Source organism: Labrus mixtus, chromosome 8 (assembly GCF_963584025.1).
Source record: "Labrus mixtus chromosome 8, fLabMix1.1, whole genome shotgun sequence".
Classification (NCBI taxonomy): Eukaryota; Metazoa; Chordata; class Actinopteri; order Labriformes; family Labridae; genus Labrus; species Labrus mixtus.
In genome coordinates, this window is record NC_083619.1 from 30053182 (window position 1) to 30077663 (window position 24482).

The 24482-nt window shown below is 36.4% G+C and overlaps 1 gene segment (V, D, J or C); it reads left to right on the forward strand.

Annotated features, from left to right (window-relative positions):
• LOC132978556 (T-cell receptor alpha chain constant-like) overlaps window positions 1-21321 on the forward strand; it is a 34697-nt gene extending 13376 nt beyond the window's left edge. Inside the window, 4 exon segments of the C gene segment in view lie at window positions 19638-19835; window positions 19953-19994; window positions 20090-20197; window positions 20975-21321. Of these exon segments, the coding sequence occupies window positions 19638-19835; window positions 19953-19994; window positions 20090-20197; window positions 20975-20976 (350 nt within the window).
• Window positions 21322-24482: the final 3161 nt, after the last annotated feature.

Here is a 24482-nt window from a genome sequence, read left to right on the forward strand (position 1 = left end):
AAAAAGACACAGAAATGTTCACAGATAAACCCTAACTGACAGACAATAAGAAGCGTGTTGTTTTTTAAAGTATTAATGACGTCTTCAGTGTTTAAACGATGGTTTTCTGAATGCAGTTTGTCAGCGTGAGTTTGTGTCATGATGTTTCTCATTGTGTGAATGTTAATAAGATCATCTTTGGAAGGGGAACCAGATTAACCATCGAACCCAGTAAGTCGTTGTTAAAAATCTTAAATAAACATGACGTCTTTGAGCTGTTAAATGTCTCTGTTGCAGGAATATATCAATATAATACTTTTATAAGATAGTTCAGCATCTTCACTGAATCAGAAACTGGTTTGTTGCTCCATAGGTTTCATATCAAAGCTTTTATTGTTAGTGAGAGTGAACAGCAGTACTCGAACGTCCTTAAAACTTAAATACATCAAAAATCTGACAGAATAAGATGTTGAAAATGTAAAATGACGTCTCTGGTGTCCGTAAAGACCCTCAGAGGTTAATAAGTGTCCATATTTGATTTTCATTGAAACTAAAGTCTTCAGTGTTTAAACGATGGTTTTTTGAATGAGGTTTGGTGAAGTTTGTCAGCGTTAGTTTGTGTCATGATGCTTCCTGTTGTGTGACTACTGGAGGTAACACTAAGATATTCTTTGGAAGGGGAACCAGATTAACCATCGAACCCAGTAAGTCGAAAACATTACATGTAAACTGTATGATCACCTTTAATTTTAAATGAGTCGTGGATAGTTAATGTAACGTTTTTTAATTATCTGTCAGGAGAAATGATCGAGATCCTCCTCTAATGAAACTAGATTAGATTAATTAGATCAAACTTAAAATACAGACTCCTTAAGATCAACGTTGACCTATTAATTAACTTCATTCATATGATTTTCTTTAACACTTGAGTCACAGCAAAACACTCATTTTACTAAGTACTTTTTAATTGTTTTCTCCAGATCTCAACTTGTTTATTTTTTTAACGCTGGTATTTCCGTGATAACAAATGATTTTCTCAATCTCTCACAAAATGAACTACTTATCACAGGAAAACCAGCGTTCTTAACCCCGGGAGAACCAACGTCAGTAAATCGAGATCTCAAGAAAATAGCCCACATGTACTCGTTATCACAGGAGGGTTAAATAAAGTCAGCGCTCCCCTGGTTTAATGATATATCAATATGTACTAAAAGCACAGTATGAACAGCAGAGATAGAACACAGAAGGTTTAATGAAATGAAAGGCATCTCGATGAGTGGACATCGATTAAAACGTGTAACAAAATGATAAAGAGTCAACAGTAAACAGAAAGACTTGAAAATGAAAAATGAAGTTTGGTTCAGTGAGTCTGTCACTCGGGGTAGTTTGTGTCACAGCGCTTCATGTTGTGTGACTGTAGGAGCAAACCAGAACAAGATCTTCTTTGGAAGTGGATCCAGATTAAACGTTGAGCTCAGTGAGTGCTTTTTCAGATTATAATCCACTCAGGATATCACGATGATCATCAATATGTGGGAATACTTGTGGGCGTATTTTAACGACTAATTTAAATTTGATGTGAACAAAGTCCTTTGTAAAGAAGAGGCAACATAGAGTTCACAGTTTAAGGAAACTGAAATCATTCTCAGTCCATCCTGTTATCGTCTGTCGTTTTCATGGAGAGTCTCTTTTGTTTCTGCTAGTTTCTCAGCCTCTCAGTGAAGGACGGAAAAAGTCTGAACATTGTCCTTAAAATCTTTTCTAAGATGATCGGCGTGAAACAAAGAGATTTGAACTCAGCAGATTCTCCGAAACAAACTATTATTTTGATATGAGTCACAGCAAAAAGCTCATTTAAGTTAAAATAATAAATATTTTCTTGTGATTCACAACAGGTTTAAAAGCAAAGGAAATCCCTAAAAGAATCACGTCTGATGACACGTAAACATGTTTAAATTAAAGTCACCATATTCACCAATAACTAGCTGCTTATTAGCAAGCTAATTAGTATCATCCTGGCTGATTATTGGTCATTATTAATCGCTTATTAGTCCCTTATTCTACATGACCATAGCCTACAGCTGATAGGCCATTAACTGAGTGTTCATCCTCCTTATCACTGATTACTGATAATAAATAAGGAAGCTGTTGAACATGAATTATGATCTTAAAATGCTTTGCTGAGTTTGACCCGTGTAAGGTAGATGTAAGCAGAAAAATGTAAGAAGGTTTTACAAAGAAGCATCACTTCAACACTTAGGTCTCTATCATTGCTGTAACAGAAATATAAGACTTAACACTTAATTTTTAAACATTTGTCTAACATGTTAAATGAAGACATTAATTGCTTTAAAATTTATGAAAGACGGATATCATGAAAGTCAAACTGTAAAATTGGTGTTTTTTTAAAGTGAGTTTCGGTTCAGTCCTCTGCCTCGTTGAGTTTATGTTACGGGGCTTCATGTTGTGTGAATGCTGGAGGAGGATATAAACTGATCTTTGGAAGTGGATCCAGATTAACCATTGAAACCAGTAAGTACTGATATACATTTATAATGTTACTAATAATAATTATAACTTTATTTATATACCACCTTAAAAAACAAAGTAAAAGAAACCAAACACAGAATAACTTAAACAACAGCAAGAATATAGATGACGCAAAATATTCAGAACAACAAAAGACAATCCAACAGCAGAGAACCCAACAAACATATTTAACCCAACTATCATAAGAACCCTGCAAAACACAAGAATCCAGGAAACAAAAGAACCCAACAACACGAGCTGAGACCAAGAGAACCAAAGATTTGGTTTAATATACTATTAAAGAAATCAGAACAAGATAGAAATAAATATGAGCTTTCACACTCGTCTAAAAAGTCCACTTTCAGGAAAACAAAACAGTTCTTGTTTGATCTGGAACATGCTGCAGTTATTTGTGATGAGTCTAAATATTCAAAGGATTGTAAGTTTAACCTTTTATTGTTAACGACTTCAGTTAAAACAGTTAATGTAAAAGTTAATGTTTTAAATGAAGCAGTTGGTTGACAAAAACTAAGATAGTTCACTCTTTAGGTTTATGAAAATTACATTTTAAACAAAATGTAAACTTTTCTCAAATAAAGTAAATCAGAGTATCATCTGCATATTAAGTTTATTTAGTGAGGTTTGTGTATTGAAGCATCAGACTGTGTGACATATGGTGGTAACAAGATTATCTTTGGAAGTGGAACCAGATTTACCATTGAAACCAGTAAGTACTGATATAAATCTAAAACATCACTTATATAGGATTTTCTTTATAAATCTTTACAAAATAGATTAAAAAAAATATAAGCAATTATACTATTATCAGAAGTGCACTTTCCGGAAAACAAAACAGTTGTTGTTTGATCTGAAACATGCTGCAGTTATCCAAAGATTTAAAATTGTGTGATCTGTCTAAATATGCGAAGGATTGTCAGTTTAACCTTTTATTGTTAACGACTTCAGTAAAAAAAGTTATTAAAAGTAATCTCTCTAAATTAAGCTGTTGACAAAACTAAAAGAGATGTTTAAAATTATTATTTAACTGTTTAGGTTCATGAAATTGACTTTTCTTAACCAAAGAAAATCAGAGTATCATCTGTATATTGAGTTAGTCTGTGAGGTTTGTGTAGTGAAGCTTCAGACTGTGTGACATACACGTCTAGTGGTAAGATTATCTTTGGAAGTGGAACAAGACTTCATGTTGATGACAGTAAGTTGGTTTATTTTCATTTGAAAGTGAAATATCTGACTTTAGGAAACACAGTGTTGAACAAAAGTCAGTCTCTACGGGTCAGTCTTTGTCATTACATTAATCCACAAAAAACATCTATTATTATTATAATTATTATCTGAGCTAATATTAGCTTGTTGTGTTTGGAAAGTACAGGTCTGATAAAGTCCAAAGTTTAAATATCCTCTTTAAATACATAAGTTTGGATCAGTCGATGACACGTAGACCAGACTGAGTTTGTGTCATGGTGCATCATGTTGTGTGAATACTGGGAATCAGTTTAAGATCTTCTTTGGACGGGGGGCCAGATTAACTGTTGAAGCCAGTAAGTACTGATTTAGGTTTTCAAACTGTTTAATATGTTTTGATCCACCGTGTTTTTAAAAAGATTAATTCTGTTATTTTAATGATCGATAGTGTCAAAGTCCAGACGCTTTTATATAAAACAACTATTTCATAAGACAGGTCTGTAGGAGAAGTTGCAGGCAAACTGCTTTACACTGTCTGAATTACACATCAACGTCCCAACGCCAGGGTGGCCCTCGCTCTCTCTTGTACCACATGGACTCATACCAACCATCAACTAGACATTTAGGTCTTTGTTATATTTTGCTTCACAACATCCCACACTTCATTTATGACAGGCATTGATTCCACATACGGGATCCTGCAAACTGAGAAACACTAACTCAAACCTTAGAGTTAGGGAACTTTCTCTGATGTGGACCGGTGACTGTAGAAGATCCTTCATGGATTTTACTTCATGTAAAACAAACACTTAATAACCTAATAAACCACGCACGCTGATACCCAAACTGTAAAGTGACATCTTTAATAATGTGTGTAGGATATTTACTTATACAAGTATTCATTCCATGTTAAAGGAACATTTATGTTTTTGGATTAATAGAAGGAAGATATATAAAAACAGATTTGAAATGATGTTTGAATTGCTGAGCGTTGAAGGCATGATAGTGGTGCTGCTGCAGAGTTTGTGTCGTGGTGTTTAGTGTTGTGTGAATACTGGAACCTACAAGCTGCTCTTTGGATCGGGGATCCGACTGAATGTTGAAGCCAGTAAGTCGTTATATTTGAGGTATTCCATCGACTGGTTTACGGTTAGTGAAACAGTGAAAGTAGAAATTATTCCAAAACGTTTTAAAAATGCTCCTCCCATTTAATAAGTGAAAATCAATGAAGCTTTAATGGTTAAATATAGTTTATTCATTTAATTTCCTATTGCAAATATTTTTTCAGATGATTTTAATATTCAAAATTCCATCCCGGTACATGAAGAGAAAACGTGTATTTGAAGTTGTATTTGAATGCTCTCGGTGAAAATCTCTAAACATTTTAGAATCTCAATTACTTAAAGTCTGAATCTATGAAAAGACTGACAACGAATCATGAAAAAAAACAAAAGACAGACAAATACAAGGTCACTAAAACCAACTAACTGGGTGATTTACAAGAAGTATAATTTAAAGTAATAAGTAAATAACAGAGAGTAAGAAAAGCCTCAAACAGAGGCTAAAACAGAGGTTAGGAGGTTTAAAATCATGCTTCTAAAATGTTCATTGCCCCCAAGGATATGTTGATTCTTGTTGGTGTAGAATAAGAAAAAGCATGTATGAGTTCTGTTAAGTATGACGGTCATTATCCTCTGAGAGTTTTATAAATAAAAAGATACCGATGTAAATCAAGTCTTTCTGTGAGAGAGGACCACAAAAATACAATGATGTGGCGTTACCATTAATAAATCTTAAGACCGAGTGGTAGTCGGGGCGAGACGTTTAAAGGTTGTGGCAGGTGAATTATTTACGTGCTTAAATTCATAAACTATCCAGCCAAATAAACCATAATGTGTTCTTGTTTCACTCAGTGAATCCACGTTTTCTCCAAGTAAAATAATAAATGTGTTTCAAAGAGGAAGTAGGATTTGTAGTTCACGCTTTGGTCACATTCACTGTGTGACTCTCTCTGGAAACTACAAACTAACTTTTGGTCAAGGAACCAAACTAACCGTCCAGAGCCGTGAGTATAAAGATTACATTTTGAATGATTTACTGTTTCTTTCATCGTGTAACTTCACACTGCCATCTGTAAATGTTGATGAGGGAAATATCAAATCTTTGACAAATTAAGAGAATTGAATTAAATTAATAGGTTCTCAGATTTATAAGAATCAAAACATTATTTTAAAGAGTTATCTTAATGTAGTTACGTTGACCGTCGTGGATCAGCTGACATTGTCAGGTGTTTTTGTATCTTGAAAAATTAAAACTACTACATCCAGAAAAATATCACTCAAGCTATGTAACAGAAAGTTAGGAAGTTGTTAAACATGAATTATGATATTCATTAAGCTTTGCTTAGTTTGACAGTAAGATTCAAAATATATAGAGCATTAGTCTAAAAAGTCCTTCATTTGACCATTTTACCACCTTTAAATCATTGAATGCAAATAAAATCACGCTTAATCCAAACAATTTTCCCACTAAGGCCGCTCTCTTACACGCAAGAAGTAAATGGATAGATTAATTCATTTTTAATTTATGTTTTTGTTTTTTTACAGTCACAGTTCTTTGTGTTAATCTGCTGTAAAAAGCTGACATTTCTTTGTCAATTTCTAATTAGCTGTCGATGTTAAAAAGTGGTAACAAAATGGTTCAGGAAGTTATCGTTAAGATCGGAGACAGTGTGTGACTTCTGGAAACAACTGGAGGCTCATTTTTGGGAAAGGGACCCAACTAACAGTAGACAACAGTGAGTATAAAGAAGTATACTGCTTCAGTTTTTACCCTCATAGTTTGAAAAGCCTTTTTAAAGAAATACAAGATAGATGAAATAACTACTTTTTTTCAAAGCCCCAATAAAATAAACAGGATTTAAAAGCTGTAATATAAACAAAAAATATTCTGTATGCAGATGATGTGATAAACTAAATTACACAAAATGTTGTGTACGTACTATTTCGACAGCACAGAGGAGTTTGCCTGCAATTTTAGGTTATCAAAAACAATAATTTGGGTGACAAGAAGTTCAATTGTTGTTGCCAGGGCAGTGATCATATACATATTATATATATATATAAAAACAACCACAATCAATTCATTTTTTTTTACAAATTTCAAATGTATTGAACAGGAATCAAAATATATTTAAGATGAAATATAAACTAAAACCATGTTGTGTGCAGACGATGTGATTGTATTGTTTAGTTATTGGTCAGGACAGAAACACTGTGTGACTTCTGGATCGAACAGGAGGCTCATTTTTGGGAAAGGGACCAAACTTACAGTAGAAAACAGTGAGTAAGAAGAAATATACTGCTTCTTTAAACTTTCAGTTTTTACCCTTATAATTAAAAAGCGTATTAAAAATTTTGTAATGAAGTAGAAAAAACAACATTTACATGGTTTGTAAAAGTCCAAATTAAATGAACAGGATTTAAAATGTATTAAGCTGTAATATTAACTCAAATGTTGCTGTATGCAGACGATGTGAATGTGTTGTTTAGTTATCGGTCAGGACAGAAACACTGTGTGACTACGACAGGAAACAGAAGATTACTTTTCGGTAGAGGAATAAAGTTAACGGTCGAGTCCAGTGAGTATGACTTCATCTCTTTAAGTGTCTCAGCTGTGTTTATACGTCAAAGGTCATTTTAAAATGCTCATAAGCATAACAGATTTAAGTATTTTAGTTAAAAGCTTCGACCTGTTTGAGATGCTGGTAGTTAAACTGGTTTGATTTCTGATTAATTGAGCTGAAATTAGTGATAAAGCTGTTCATGGCTAACTGTTAGTCTGTTTTTTTTTTAGAGTAGGTACATTTTTTTATCAAAACCTTTTTCATATAACGTTTGTCTCGATCAGACATACTTGAGTCAGAACAATAGCTCTTATACACAACACAGCAGTAGGAATAAATGAAATAAAAATATGAGTAAATTATTAAATAAAAAATGTGCTCTGAGATGAATTTTTACTGGACCACAGTAGAGAAACTATGACATGATTGAAAACATAATAATTTGACCATAAAGCTGTTTGTGTTTTGGACGTCTGGGGTCACCAGAGTTTTGTTCCAAACAAGGTTGGGACCCTCTGCGGTAACCCTTTAAATCCTTTATTTTAAAACGTTTAAAAGTAATCTTCTGAATTCATGACATCAGTGTCGACTGAAGACGTCCGTGACCGTGAGGTGACGTGGTTATTGTTGAGCTCAGATTCACTGTGTGACTACTGGATCAGGAAACTTTAAACTGACGTTTGGAGAAGGAACCAAAGTAACCGTGGAAACCAGTGAGTAAGAATCATTTAAATTTTAGCATAAAGTTCTCTAAATGTCCGCCACTTTGATTTTCCAGAACCACGTTTCTAAAATCTGTTGTTTCAATGATCCATGTAATCAAAGGCGTCCGAGGCGTCAAAACAATAACTTCTACTTCGTGAGAAAAGAGAGGGAGAGGAAACAATCTGTTGATATGTGCAAATGTTTTGTAGTTGCTACCATGACGACTATAAACACAAAATTAATTTGCTAAAGGAAGTAAAGAAGTGTAGTGATTTTTTCTGAGGGCCAGCATCTTTTTCTTGTTGTTTTCAATGAGGAGAATGTTTTTTTCAGCGCTTTTTTGGCAACATTTTCATATATTTAAACGTTGCCAGTGCTTATTATTTGTTTAATTAGGACCATGTGCAGGAGTTTCTCTGCAATTTTTGGTGAACAAATCGGGAATCTGAATGCCATTTTTAAACTTTTGGTCATTCATCAGGGCATCTAACAATTAGCATAATGAGTTCTATTAGTGCAGATGATCTGTCATGTTGTATCCTCCTTATCGCTCTTTAATTAACTTCATCAGTAGTTTATAACTTCTGTCATGATGAGCGTGTTGAGGCCGAGGCAGCTCCTGTAGTTCTGGTGCAGATCTAATTCACTGTGTGACTACTGGAGGAGCAAACCTCAAACTGTTCTTTGGAAGAGGAACCAAACTCTGTGTCGAGTCCAGTGAGTACCAACACAGGCTCCTCATTAGGAATCAAATATTTAACACACCTCAGTTTGTGTCAGGATAGTAGTAAAAAAAAAGTTTAAGCCAGTTATGCTTTGAAAAGTTCTGATTTGTGGCATTTTTGGTCCACGTGCAGAGGCCATAGTCCTCCAGGCGGGCGACCCAGGGTCGGGTCTGTCCTGCGGCTCCTTTCCTGCATTTTAACCCCCCCTCTCCCCCTCCCTGATTTCTTGCTGTGTCCACTGTCCTGTCTCTGGATGGAGGCATGGAAGGCCCAAAGATAAACCCTTAAAAATGAAATTTAAATCAGGGCTGTCATCGTGACATTTCAAACATGACAATTACAAATGTGATTAATCGTGGTTAACTTTTGAAATTCATCGATTAATTGTGATTAAAAATTAAATAATTAGATAGCCCTAGTTCTAATACATTTTTTGAATGCATGGTGTTTTCTTTTTTTGGTGACTTGTGCTGAAATTTGTCATGGCAGATTTTGTCATGTCTTTTATTTATCTTTGAAATGAACTTGCATTGAGCACTGAGGTGGGCCACATGTGTAACTCATAAGACAGCTTTATAAAAACGATAAAGCAGCCAGTTCTTGTAAAACAAAAACCCATCTTAAATAGTTTCAGTGTGACTCAGTTTTTGTTCTGAGTGTTGATGTTGTGTGACTGGAACTACGTCAGGCTGGAAGATTTTTTTTGGCAAAGGAGTCACGCTAACTGTTGACGCCAGTGAGTATTTATTTATTCATAATTACTTTTTTTTATGTGATGTTTTTCATTTTATCCAGGGAAAAGTAAAAAATCATATCTTCTTTGTCGACTTCATGAACATAAAGTTGACTAAACAGACTGCTGATAGTCGTCAGAATCCTAATCTCACACTTCTAATCTGTTATAAACACTAATCATGACTATATTTTGAAAAAAGGAACATCTGCAGATACATGACTCTCTACGACAAAAAGAGCAATACACAATGATCTGAGGAATAACTTCAATTTAAGGTTTTATTTGGTAGTGACACGGATAAAAATGAATCTAAATGCATGACTGAATATTAAATTATTCAGAAAAAAATGCCAGTTTTAAGTCCTTCTGGAGAAAGATCCCTGCAGACAACGCTCTTTTCCCCGTGCTCAGTGCGGACACGAGGAACAAACAGTAAAAATGTTATTTACATGCGATAATATCAATGTCACTTTTATAAAGAAGAAACATGCCTTGTTTTATTAGTACTTTTTTAGGACCATATAACGTCAAAATCAAAACAGTATGACTTTGATTTTTAGGACTAATAAGGAACAGGTTTTTTTTATCGAGTGAACCCAGTGTTGTGATGCTTATCGTATTGTGAGTAACATCCTTACCATGGAGCATTCAGTTAGACTGCATAGGGAATGATTTAGAATTTTATATCACAAACCTTAAAAAACAAGCAGGAAAAACAGAACCATTTATTAGTTCAGCTATCATGGTAGGTTAATAAAAAGTTTGATTGTTTGCAGATGATGTGATTTCATTTGTCTCTGTTGGGTTCGTTGTGCTGAACTTTTTGTAGCGAGAACAAACACTGTGTGACTGGGACGGGAAGCTGGAAACTCATTTTTGGGGAGGGCGTCAAATTGTTCGTGGAGGACAGTAAGTTCAATCATTATTATGACTTATATTTTTACATTTTATTGAATCTACACAATCTACAAATCTCTTGCACAAAAACATTGGCAATATTTCCCTACTCGTAATTCAAGGTGTCCTTTTGTAGTGACACAACTCAAGGGGAATACAAAAACATGTCAGTTAAGTGCCCAGATGGTAAAAATTTGAATAATTCAGATAAAATTACACGTTTTCCCATAAAAACTTCAGAATCTGAACATTCGTACTGGGACAATTTTGTTCTTGAACATCCTGACAACATCAGTTAAAACTGTTAACACACAAAAATACTTGTTTTCAAACAGTTCTTTATAACCCAACAAAACCCTTTATTTAAAAGTTTGACTGTATGCAGATGATGGGATTACATTCGTCACTGTTGGGTTCATTGTGCTGGACTTTTTGTAGCGTGAACAAACACGGTGTGACTGGGACGGGGATTGGGAAACTTACTTTTGGGGACGGCATCAAATTATCCGTGGAGGAAAGTAAGTTCAATCATTGAGGGTTGTTTTTTTGTTTTTTTCTTTGCATTTTATTAAATCTAAAAAACAACATTTGTCTGTAACGACAGTCATGGTGATACCAGAATTTCAAACTTTGATTTAATTATTTTAAAATGAAATTATATCGACACTTTGTGTATTCTATGACAACAAAAATTGAAGTCCGAGAAACCCAATATGGTGTAATTTCTTGTTTTTTATTACCAAACATCGCAGTCAAACTCCTGCACGCTGACTAAATTGCACAAAGACATTGGCAACATTTCCGTACTTGTAATTTAAGGTGTCCTTTTGTAGCGACAACCCTTGAGATGAATCCAAAAACACGACTGTTACGTGCCCAGATGGTAACATTTTAGATAATTCAAATAAAATTACAAATTTTCCCTTGAAAACTTCTAAATCTGAACATTTTTCCTTGGTCAATTTTGCTCTTGAACATCCTGACAACATCAGTTAAAACTGTTTACACTCAAAAATAGTTGTTTTTAAACATTATTATTTATAACCCAACAGAACCCTTATTATTATTATTAGTTCAGTTATCATGGTATGTTATTTAAAAAGTTGGACTGTTTGCAGATGATGTGATTAACTTCATCTCTATTGGGTTAGTTGTGCTTGACTTTTTGTAGTGAGAACAAACACTTTGTGACTCAGACGGGAGGTCGCAAACTTATTTTTGGGGAGGGCATCGAATTGTTCATGGAGGACAGTAAGTTTAATCATTATTATAACTTATATTTTTCAAATTTTATTGAATCTACAAACATTTGTCCGTAACGAGGGTCGTCAAGAAACCAGAATTGAAAACTTTGATATGATTCTAGAAATATTGAAATGACACGACGGCAACAAAAATAGAAGTCCTAGAAACCAAATATGGGGTAATTTCTTGTTTTTTTATTAACAAACATTGTAGGCAAACGCCTGCACACTGACTAAATTGCACAAAAACATTAGCAACATTTCTGTATTTGTAATTCAAGGTGTCCTTTTGTAGTGTCACAACTCGAGGGGAATACAAAAACATGACAGTTAAGTGCCCAGATGGTAAAATTGAATAATTTAGATAAAATTACAAATTTCCCCATAAAAACTTCAGAATCTGAACATTCGTACTGGGATAATTTTGTTCTTGAACATCCTGACAACAGCAGTTAAAACTGTTAACACAAAAATACTTGTTTTTAAACAATTCTTTATAACCCAACAGAACCCTTTATTAGTTCAGCTTTTATGGTACATTAGTAAAAAGTTCAACTGTTTGCAGATGATGTGATTGCATACATCTCTGTTGGGTTAATTGTGCTGGACTTTTTGTAGCGAGAACAAACACTGTGTGACTCAGGCGGGAGGTTGGAAACTCATTTTTGGGGAGGGCGTCAAATTGTTCGTGGAGGACAGTAAGTTCAATCATTATTATGACTTATATTTTTACATTTTATTGAATCTTCAAAAATTTGTCCTTAACAAGGGTCGCCAGAATTTCAAACTTTGATATCATTCTATTTTAAAATGAAATGACACTACAACAACAAAAATAGAAGTCCTAGAAATCCAACATGGGATCATTTCTTGTTATTTATGACCAAACATTGCAGGCAACTGACTCAATTGCACAAAAACATTGGCAACATTTCCCTTCTCGTAATTCAAGGTGTCCTTTTGTAGTGACACAACTTAAGATTAATCAAAATACGTGATAGCTACGTGCCCAGACGGAAAATTCTTGAATAATTTAGATAAAATTGCACGTTTTCCCATAAAAACTTCAGAATCTAAATATTTTTACTGGGACAGTTTTGTTCGCGAACATCCTGAAAACATCTGTTAAAGCTGTTTAAACATAATTATTTATAACCCAACAGAACCCTTTATTAATTCAGTTATCATGGTACGTTAGTAAAAAATTAGACTGTTTGCAGATGATGTGATTGCATTGGTCTCTGTTGGGTTGTTGTGCTGGACTTTTTGTAGTGAGAACAAACACTGTGTGACTCAGACGGGAAGCTGGAAACTTATTTTTGGGGAGGGCGTCAAATTGTTCATGGAGGACAGTAAGTTCAATCATTATTAGAATTGTTTTTTGTTTTTTTACATTTTATTAAATCTACTAACAACATTTGTCCGTAACGAGGGTCCCATGATACCAGAATTTCAAACTTTGATATGATTCTATTAAAATGAAATGATATATTATATAACCAAACATTGGAGGCAAATTCCTGCACAACTTAATTGCCCAAAAACATTAGCAACAGAACCATTATCATAATTCAAGATGTCCTTTTGTAGTGACACAACTGGCGGTGAATCCAAAAACACGACTGTTATGAGCCCAGATGTAATATTCTGATTACATTCGTCTCTGTTGGGTTCCTTGTGCTGGACTTTTTGTAGCGAGAACAAACACTGTGTGACTGGGACGGCAAATCTGAAATTTATTTTTGGGGAGGGCGTCAAATTATTCATGGAGGGCAGTAAGTTCAATCATTATAATGACTTATATTTTTTACATTTTATTAAATCTATCATCAACATTTGTCCATAACGAAGGTCGTCATGATACCAGAATGTGCAAACTTTGATTTAATTCTATTAAAATTAAAAGATATCAATACTTAGATGCTATGACAACAAAAATAGAAGTCCTAGAAACCCAATATGGAGTAATTTCCTTGTTATTTATTGCCAAACATTGCAGGCAAATTCCTGCACAAAGACTAAATTGCACAAAAAATAAGCAACATTTCTGTACTCGTAATTCAAGGTGTCATTTTGTAAAGACATAACTTGAGGTGAATCAAAAAACCCGACTGTTATGTGCCCAGATGGTAACATTTTTCATAATTCACATAAAATTAGAAATTTTCCCTTGAAATCTTCAGAATCTGAAATTTTTTCCTCCGACAATTTTGTTTTTAAACTTAATTCTTTATAACCCAACAGGACCCTTTATTAGTTCAGTTATCATGGTACGTTAGTAAAAAGTTCGACTGTTTCCAGATGATGTGATTACATTGGTCTCTGTTGGGTTCATTGTGCTGAACTTTTTGTAGCGAGAACAAACACTGTGTGACTGGGACGGGATATGGGAAACTAATTTTTGGTGAGGGCATCAAATTGTTCGTGGAGGACAGTAAGTTCAATCATTATTATGACATATTTTACAGTTTATTGAAATTACAAAAAAACATTTGTCCATAACGAGGGTCGTCATGATACCAGAATTTCAAACTTTGATATGATTCTAGAAAAAAATGAAATGACACTACAACAACAACAATAAAGTCCTAGAAACCCAAAGTGGGGTAATTTCTTGATTTTTATGACCAAACATTGTTGGCAAACTCCTGCACGCTGACTTAATTGCACAAAAACATTGGCAACATTTCCGTACTCGTAATTAATGGTGTCCTTTTGTAGTGACACAACTCGAGGGGAGTACAAAAACACGACAGTTACGTGCCAAAAAAAGAAAATGTCTCTTAAAAAGTAAAAAATCTAAACATTTTAACTGGGAAAGCTTTGTTTTCAGCTTATTCTTATTCTTCTTAAGTTGTATTATAAATATATTAAACCGTTTAAAGTCTTGTTAAATGTTGGGTAAGTTTAATTGCACAAAAAAATGTCAAATGTTTTTCTGCATTTCTAGAAAGAGTTATTCTTGCCATTCACCCGTCTGATGAAATAGATGAAATGTAAAAATGATATCCGAGAAATTAATAATTCAGACTATGTACTTATACGTATATACGTCAAAGGGTGATCTATTTACAGGAATACTAAAGTAAATCTGAGTTTAACACATTGAACCTCAGTTAAAACTGTTTCTACTAAAAGCTTTATTACTGAAACATTTATTTGATTCTACGTATTTGTGCAGAAATAGTCGACTCGTGGTCGAATATTCCCCCTAGGCTCAAAAACTTACTTTAAACACAAAAAACAACCCAAAAACTAGCGACAGAATGATGTGTGTTGGTGCTTAAATCATCGAGGGGATATCAGGGTTTCTGTCATTGGTCTTTGAGCTGTGTGAACGGCATTGGGAATAAGATCTTCTTTGGATTGGGCTCAAAGCTCCGAGTTGAATTGAGTGAGTAACATTTGAAAATAAATGATTTCTGATTCATTATAAATTTAGATTAAGTATTAATCATATAGTTCGACACTGGTAGCTTGTATATCAAACTGTACACCTTTAAATAAAAACATTACAATTTTCGGATCTGTTACAAAAAGACTTAGACTCAGTGTAAGACATTACAAAGATCAAAATAAAAGCATAATAGCAAGTTCTCAAATGCTTAAAAATGAAATTTCAAACATGCGATTAAAGATGCGATTAAATCGCAATTAACTATTAAAATTCAGCGAATTATCACGATTTATAAAACATAATTTTAACGCTCTAACTTGCCAGGTTGTTCATATACATGATTTGTGTTTCTGGCTCCAAACGTCGTCGTTTAATCCAGTAAAATAATCTCTGAAAATAAGTGAGTCAGTATCTGAACTCCCTGAGTCATGGAGCCACTCGTAAACAGAAGATGAATCTTTACTTCGGATAAAGAACATTTTTATAATATTTATCTTCTGAAATATGACGTGGGAAACTTAGATTTGTGTACATAAAGACGAGGTAGTTGGAGTGTTTGAAACCTTGTGGTTTTCGTCGTTGGGTTGTCTATAGTGTGTCTTCAAACACCAAACTCATCTTTGGTTCTGGTTCCAGACTCTTTGTTGAACCAGGTGAGATATGTTCTTGATTTGACGGTTAAAATAAATCGATTCAATTCAGCTTTTTAACCCGGATCTAACCTTTCTGAAATGCCTTTGAACAAACAAACAAACATGGGGTTGTCAAGGTTCACGATTTGTAAACGTCCATGTGATTGTAGTTTAAATAAATGTTGTTTGTTACCATGGCAACTCAATTAGAAGTCCCAGACACCTGAAATTGGATAATTTTTAATCATCAGACATTCTGTAGTTTTGGAAGCATTGCAGATGTTTTGGTGCAGTTTAGTCCGTGTGCAGGAGTTGACCTTTTCCTCTCCTCTCATAACAGACGTGTTTTTTTTATTTGACCGATCTTTAAAATCACAGATTCTCATTTTTAAACGTGAGGTATCCAAGTGTTGAACATTTAGACGAGCTTAAAACAAATGTTCTTTCATTCCTCAGATATTCAATACAACATTTTACTTGTCATTAAACTGGTTCTATTGGGAAGCCTGTGGCCTAGTGGTTAGTGCTTATGCTTCATGGAGGCTGTAGTCCTCCAAACGGGCGGCTCGTGATCAAATGGTAAATGGACTTGAGCTTATAGAGTTCTTTTCTAGTCTTCTGATTACACAAAGTCACAAAGTGCAGTTCAATCAAATAAGCGATTTTAAAGATAAAGAGATCACCATTTAAATTAAAATGTTAAAATGTTAATCAAACACGTTTAAAAAGGAGTAAAAAGAGTCTGTGTTCACGGAACAGTCGGTCGGGATGTTAGCGTTCTGCGTAGCGACACTGTGTGACTGATTCAACAGGAGGAAGGAGGCTGATCTTTGGGAAAGGGACCAAATTAACAATAAACAGGAGTGAGTATCAACACCCAAACACACAGACATCTAAAAAGTGACGGATACAAAGATCACATTGTCTTAATACATTTCTCTGAGGCTCCTAAAACTATTTTCATCTGAAACTAGTTTTTATTTACCTTCCCGTGATAACAAGTTTCCTCAAGCTCTCGACTGATTTTTCTCGTTGTCTCGGGATAACGACCCTGCTTTTCCTTAAATACTCAAGACCTGGAGATAATGGCTAAAATCAAGTCGTTAAACCAGCGTTGAGATAATTAGATAAATAAGTCGAGACGTCGGGAAGACATCAGAAATGTGGTCATTATCAGAGGAGACGTGACTTAAATTAAATCCTTCGATTCACGGTTTGAGAGATGTGGAGTTTTTGATCATACTTCCTGAACTGTGTGACGGGAGATTCTTTTCAAAAACTCCATTTTGGATCTGGAATTAAGCTCATCGTATCTGAAAGTGAGTAAAAACCACACTAACTGAGAGCAAGACATACCCAAGACCAGAACCCTCAGAGACCAACAAAAGACCAAAACCAAGACAGGAGTGATTTAAAATGCTTTTGATTCCGAGACCTTCAAATAGTGATCTCGAGACCCGTCTTGAGACCAAGACTGATTTCGAGTACTACGACTCTCGTAAAAATTTTGTTAATATTTACAGAAACGAAAGATAAAAAACGTAAAGGTCAACCTGTCTAGATCATCTCTTCGCTCTTTAAAATCTTTAAAACAGAAGTTAGATTGTGAGTTAGGCTCATTTACATCAACATAGAATTTAAATCACGTAGGGAAATCTAACGAGAATAAATTTATTTATTTAAAGATCTCTGACGTTAAATAAATAATAATTTTGACACTTTGTGAGAGTTCAGAGTTATTGAAGAAGCAGAGTCGAGTCTTCTGGCACAACTTCACCAACTACCAAGGTTCATCACGGACAGTGAACGGCTTGAAGAGTTCAAAAAGCTCAACTTGATTAACTTTATTAGACCGACCATTTTGGCACGTGCCGTTCATCAGGGTCACGATGTGTACAAATGTTGCTTGAGCTTTTTGACCTGATCACAGTTATCGATCAGCCTCTGTGAACTGTGTGACGACGAGTGGTTACCAAAAGCTCCAGTTCGGATCAGGAATTAAACTCATCATCCAAGATGGTGAGTCCAAATGTGTCTTAACTCATAATAATTAAAAAAGAAAAACAGCCCTGTGATGAAGAAATACAAACGCTGGATGAATCTGCTTCTGAATATCATGAAACTTTAAACCCTCGTAGGACGTTTAGTATTTCTAACAGTACATGAAATAAAGCAAAAGGTGATGTAAGTGTGTTTAAAAAGCTCAGTAACACTTCCTAATGTACATAGAAACCTTGTTTTTATTTATTCTCCAAGTTATTTTGACAGTTTTTATTAATTAAAATAGTGAAGTATATAATGACGTCATCTGCATACAGTGTTATTTTAATGCTGATAATTCAACCCTTTGATATTTATGCGTAAGTATTTTGTAATATTCTGTTGCTGTTTGACGTGATGTCCCAGTGAGATTTTCCATCCAAACACTGAAGTGAAATATTGCATTTAGACCCTTTGATGTATTTCAAAAGTGTAGTAACAGGATTTTTTTAGAGTTGGAAATCGGGCGGACAGAGTGGGGTATGACATTGCGATAAAGGAGCCATAAGCCGGACTTGAACCCAGGCAGTTAGGAGGTTTGTAGCCTCCGTCTATATGGGCCATGACCTAACCGACCATTGCCCGACTCAGTTTGTAAGGACGGCGGAGAGAAGCTTTGTACGCCTCATTTGGTCTGACAATTGTCAAAATCAACCGTTTACCTCGTAACGACTTCATTTCAATTTCAGTTTAATTTGACTAAAACAAACACATTAAAAGAGATTAAAAACTCACTCGTGATCTGTTCAGCAGTGTTTTTTGCACTGAAGTGAGACACGGTGTGAATTACGCAGGCGACAAACTGATGTTTGGATCCGGCACGAGGCTGACAGTTCAAACCTGTAAGTCACTTGAAGAAGCTTAAAATCCATTTTAAACATTTTTAAACTCCAATTTGAAAGATATCTCTGCAGAGTGTTTTCATCAGGGCTTTAATGTTTGCACATTTCTGTTTGTCAGCGTTCGTTTTGTTCTCTTCAGCCAAAGAGAGATCAACACTAACCATGCTGTTTCGTGAGTTGATTGTTCTGAAGTTACGACTCAACTTTCACACATTGTCATATTTTAAATTTCTGATGAACTCATAAGAAGTTCTGGCATGTGAGCGATTAAAGCATATTGGTTAACTAAAGTTAATTTAAATGGTTAACTAAAGTTAATTTAAGTGTTTTAAATCCATTTTCACAATGTGGAGAAGTTGTTAGCGGCGTGTTGATTTGGGAATCAAATGAATGGAAAGAAAAGTTGTCTATAATCGTGACGATACTTAAACTTCGTTTGACAAACGTTTGACTTGAAGGTCCAAACTGCTCAACCAATTAAAAATCTGCTCAAAGATTGAAGGACGACATCTAGTGTTGAATCGTCTCTGAATCAAGGTCGAGGTTCTCGGTGTGAGAACTTTCACGGTGTGAATGACGCTGCAAGAAAACTCTTCTTTGGGACAGGATCCAAACTCTACGTACGATCAAGTAAGACAGAATCAGACGTGTGATTTGTTTTTCTGTGATGAGAGAGAAGAGAGTAGAGCGACCTTTCAGCTGTAACTCAAAAAAGACGGATGAATCATCAGAATCAAACAGGACAAAACTCAAATAGGTCAGCAGCAAGAAATACAATCAAACAAATAAAACACAGCCCTTTCAAAGGTTTGTTCAAACTGTGAGGACGTGTTGCTCTGAGTTTTGTGATCAAACATTCAGTCTAGATTTTAAAAGCAGCACTCTGATGCTTCAGGTGTGTGTGTGTGTTTCCTGACGTGTGTTAATCACAGTGTGTGTCTGTGAGTAACGTCGTCTGTGCATGTTTGTCTGACGTCCTCTCTTCAGTCATTAGCCATGTCTAACAGACGACCTGGACACGGGGTCATCTGGCCGCCGAGCATCACACGAGTGTTAATTGGGGTTTCTTTCTGTGTTTTTCAGGGGACAAGTACGAGCCGTCTTACCACAAACTGCAGGGAAATGACTCGGCGGCGTGCCTCGCCACCGGATTCACCCGAATCAACGAAGTGAACGAGACGCTTTTCAGCGGCACGGAGGCCGTCAGGATATCTGGCGAGTCCGTGTACACCCAGGTCGCTGTCCTAACAACTGAAGACAAAAAACAAAAATGTGATGAATGTAAGTGTGAATCAGATAAAACTGTGTTACCATGACGACGACGCTCCTCCTGTCACCATTTCTATCTAACGGATTCATTAAAGACGGTTAATAAGTCTTTGTGTCCGATTCTTTCAGTGGAGGCCGGCTCTGGTGACTGTGGAGATCCTTTGAATCGAGGTTTGTGTGAAACTCTCGTCTTTAAATCATATGTTTGATTATTCAATGATTCGTCTCCTATTCGTGACCACGCTGCTGTTTTTGTTTTTGTGCAGACCCGATGGTCAACCTGATGTCTCTGACCGTCGTGGGCCTCAGGCTGATCTTCATCAAGACCATCATCTTCAACGTCCTGATGACCTTCAAACTGTGGATGAGTCAGTGTGAGTACAGAACACACACACACACACACACACACACACACACACACACACACACACACACTGTCCACATATAAATACACCCATAGGGACACGTGTTCACCTGCCGTATATTTCTGAGCGGCAAAATTTTTAATTTTTTTAGTTGTTTTCAATGAGTCTTTGTAGAGTCGATGCTCACACAGGTCACCATGTGGTGGACTCTGAAGCTTCAGTGTTTATCCAGCTCTGCATGGGTCTGTAAACCTTTCTGTGTTCTAACCTCTCTCCATTTTTCAAAAGCATCTCCAATATTGATCCTAGTTTGAGCACGTTTCTGCTCGTGGAGCTTATTAGAAACATGCAGAGGCTTTTTAGGTCGGGTACAATCACTTCTATCTGAACCACTTCTCTTGACCCGCTTCCATCGCTGCAACACCTGTTGACCTGATAACTGCTCTCATATCTGACAAACCGAGGGGCGTCCAAAACGGCCGTGTGGGGGGGGTCTTAAAAGTGCCTACCTTCTCTGGTCCAAACAAATCCAGAGCATTCAGGAGCAGAATCTAAAGTTAGAAGGAGGACATACTGGCTGCTGCATTGTTGTCAGAGAAGCCAGCACTTCAACATGTTTCCTTAATGATCAGATAGTAAGATACCTTTATCATCTCACTCTCTACACAGCTCACTGAGTGATCCTCTAACTAAAGAAATCTGCCGTCAGTTGATGACTGTCTTTGTCTCTGGAAGTCTGTTCAAAGTCACATCAATAAAATCTCTTTTTGATGTTTTTTCTTGCAGAAACTTTGCAGACGGCCGACAGAGAAAAGCTCGAGCACGAGCTGCTGGATTCAGAGAAAGACTCCGAACCTTCGGCTTCATGTCGTCTTTTATTTGTATGATGTGTAATTAATTGTATAAATATCAAACTACCTGCTACTCTGTTTATATAATCTCACGTTCAAAACCTTCTAATGTCGTCTCTGTGATGTTTGAAAACTAGATTTGTTGCTTCTGATGATTTCTTTTATCTCTCTGTTAATATCACATTTAAATGATTGTCTGCCTTAGTTAAAAATAACTCAAGAAATGTTTTTAAAACTGCTTTCTGTGTGATGATGTGAAATAAAGTCTGAAATAATAAAACACTGAATGTGTCGTGTTTGTATGTTTAAGAGCTTTATAGCTTTATTGTTCTCAGACATCAACGCAGGCTGTTCAATCAGGTCCACTGAATTTAATCCATTGTAGTTTACACGTAGCGTTAATGACTTATGGACCCGGCCTCCTGCTGCTGCTGCTACCACCTCCCATCAGGGGCCCCACCAGGACCCCAAGGCCCCATGAACAGATCTCACATTGGGCCCCCCCACCACAGCTCAGACTAACTAACCCTAACCCTGGAAAATGTATATAACCACACCATCACACAAATGACCCAATAAAACTTTAAATATATACACTTTGTTTTACAGCCTGAACATGGGGGAAAGATCATCACTGTGATATTTCATCATCAACATCTGATTCTGCAATCTTATTTATTTCATCGGAGACACCTGACGTTTTACACATCATTAGCTGAACACATGCAACGAGTTCTTAAAGCCAAGTGTCCACTTTAAAGTCCATCTAATACGTTAAAATATGGAGATGAAATAAGAACTCTATTGCAGTTTAAAATAATAAAACTAATTCATCCAATTTCAAAAGCACTTCAGTCAGGAATACTCTCGTCACAGATTGAACCATTTATAGCACTGATGGCTGGTTCTGCTCTTAGCTCTCAGCAGGATCAGTGCAGCATGCCACAGATCTTTCTGAGAATGCAAACCTTTAATTCCCCCCATGGGGACATGCAGAAAGTGCATGTAAGGATATGGACATCTTGCAGACAGAACAAGCAAACAATTCCTCCTGGAATATAAAATGTGCTGAGTGAAGCTGGTGAAGGTCGGGGTGGTGGAGGGAGACGTTCACAGCAGAGTGGATGTGATGCAGGAGGAGTGAGAGGCAGAATGGTTTAAACAGACCGCCATGTTGTCAGAGTGTGATTGGTTGGCGTTGGGGAAGATCCAAGAATCTAGAGACCTCAATGAATCTGTTGATATAGAAGATGTTATCGTAGCTCACTTTGAAAGACGCTACATTTCGCTCCACAGTGGACTCTTTTTCCACAATTAAATATTTATAAAATAGTGTCGTATGAAATCGTACTAATAAAGGGGATAAATAAGACACATTTATATCCTCTAATGGCTCGTTTAGTCTTAAGTCGTTCTCAAACTGTGTCAGGTGAGCTCACCTTTCTGTTCAGAGCTCTCCTCACTTGCTCCAGGTTTGGAGGCAGGACTGAATCATTTAATGTAAACATGAATCCATCGTGAGCACAGCACTGAGCAACATGTCGAGTAAACATCCTTAAAGCCGGGCGTGCACTGAACCATTTCAGTCGGAATCGTACGACTGATTCTGAAGTCGGGCCTGATTTCCCCCCTGATCACGGCCAATCAGCTGCTCCCAAACGGCTGGCTGTGCCCGGGAAAACGGCAGGTGGACACGGCCTAACTCCTTCTATTCTGACACCCAACAACACAACAAGACGACATTTTAACACTCCTCTGTGTGGCCTTCTACCCTGGGGTGGAGATTTGTGTTTCCCTGTAGCTTAGCTTCGTTTAGCCTCCAGCTCACACCGTGACGTCGGCCCTAAAAGGGTCATTACCAGTGGTACTCCACCTTGTTACACTTAAGAGCCACATTGACCCAAAAATATTTCTGCAAGAGCCACAATCAAAAAACCTCTTTCTTTCCTAAAATATGTGGGAAACACAGTGACTTGCAAAGAATAGTTTCTGCTGACAACGTTTCCCTTTTTTAAATAATTACTTTGGATTTTTTTTTCCAAGTAGGACCTAAAAGAGCCACATGTGGCCTCAAGAGCCTCAGGTTGAGTATCACTGGTCCATACCTTCTTCTGTAAAATTCTTCAAATGGAGCATAATAACTGATTATCTCATTCTGACATCTCAGAGCGACAGAATCATAAAGAGGACGAAGACTGAACGGAAACTACACCCACAGAGGGAAACTCACAGCTGTGTGTGTGTGTGTGTGTGTGTGTGTGTGTGTGTGTGTGTGTGTGTGTGTGTGTGTAGTCCTGCCCACTTCCACTCCACCTGGTTTCCACTGACACACTCTCAGCGTCCTCGTTCTTCTTTTTAATAAGTTTGATTTTTCGTTTGATTCTTTTCATGTTTTCTATGTTTTTTAATTTTTCTAACAAAGAATCCTAACAGGCAGAAAACAGAAAGAAGTTCTCAGAATTATCAGCACATCAAGAAAGTCCTCTTCTATTGAAATGAGCACAGGCTGATTCTAAGTCAGGGAGAACACAGGGAGGAAGACCTGACGATGCAGACGAGCTGAAGGCCGCTATCAAAGCATAACCTCACACCTTATTGATACAGCCGGTTTCTACACAAACACACAGACACATGTAGAAAGGACAACACAGATTTAAAGACAGCACCTTGAGTCAAAGTTCAATACTGATATGTCTGTAACATCTCCAATATGCCGATATAAGTCTGTTTATTCAATTAAAGTTGATATAGTGTATATCTATCCACCGATCTATTTATCCATAAAGGTTAAAGATAGATCTAAGAAAGATTTCGGCGGATATATCGATATCGGCCCCAAAAATTCCATATTGGTCAGGCATGTGACACGAGCGAGCGTCAGTGACGAAATCATCCTGAATCTATTGCTTTCTATTGGAGTTTCCTCACTGCCTGCGAGCGACGCAGCGTGAAGCAGCGCGCCTTTTTTCCCCGATGCCCCATTTTTATTTTCCTCTGTCGCTCGCGTAGACCGATGAAGAGCGCTATACACGGCACTGACACTCGCTTTTCTCACCCAGCAGAGCTCGTTAGCTTGTACAGAGGGGAGGTAACGGTGCATAAATGGTATCCACACACAGTACGTGACTGAAATGTTGACCTTTGACCTGTGTCAACAAACTTCTCTGAAAGACTCTGAGTGTTGTGATCTGAGTCGACAGAATCGACACAAAGCAGCACACTTCAGTTTGTTCACCTTCAAAATAAATGATTAGATGTCACATTGTTTTTAATGAGAAACTGAAATTCACAGAGCAGAGAATTACATATTTAACGGACACAGTGCGAACATGCACGTACGTGCTGTCAGGACACGGTAAGTGAAACGTGATCGAGCAGCCAGCTTCAGGATTTCACTCCTCTAACAGAAAAAGCTGTTTGAGCAAAATTAAACTTTATTAGCT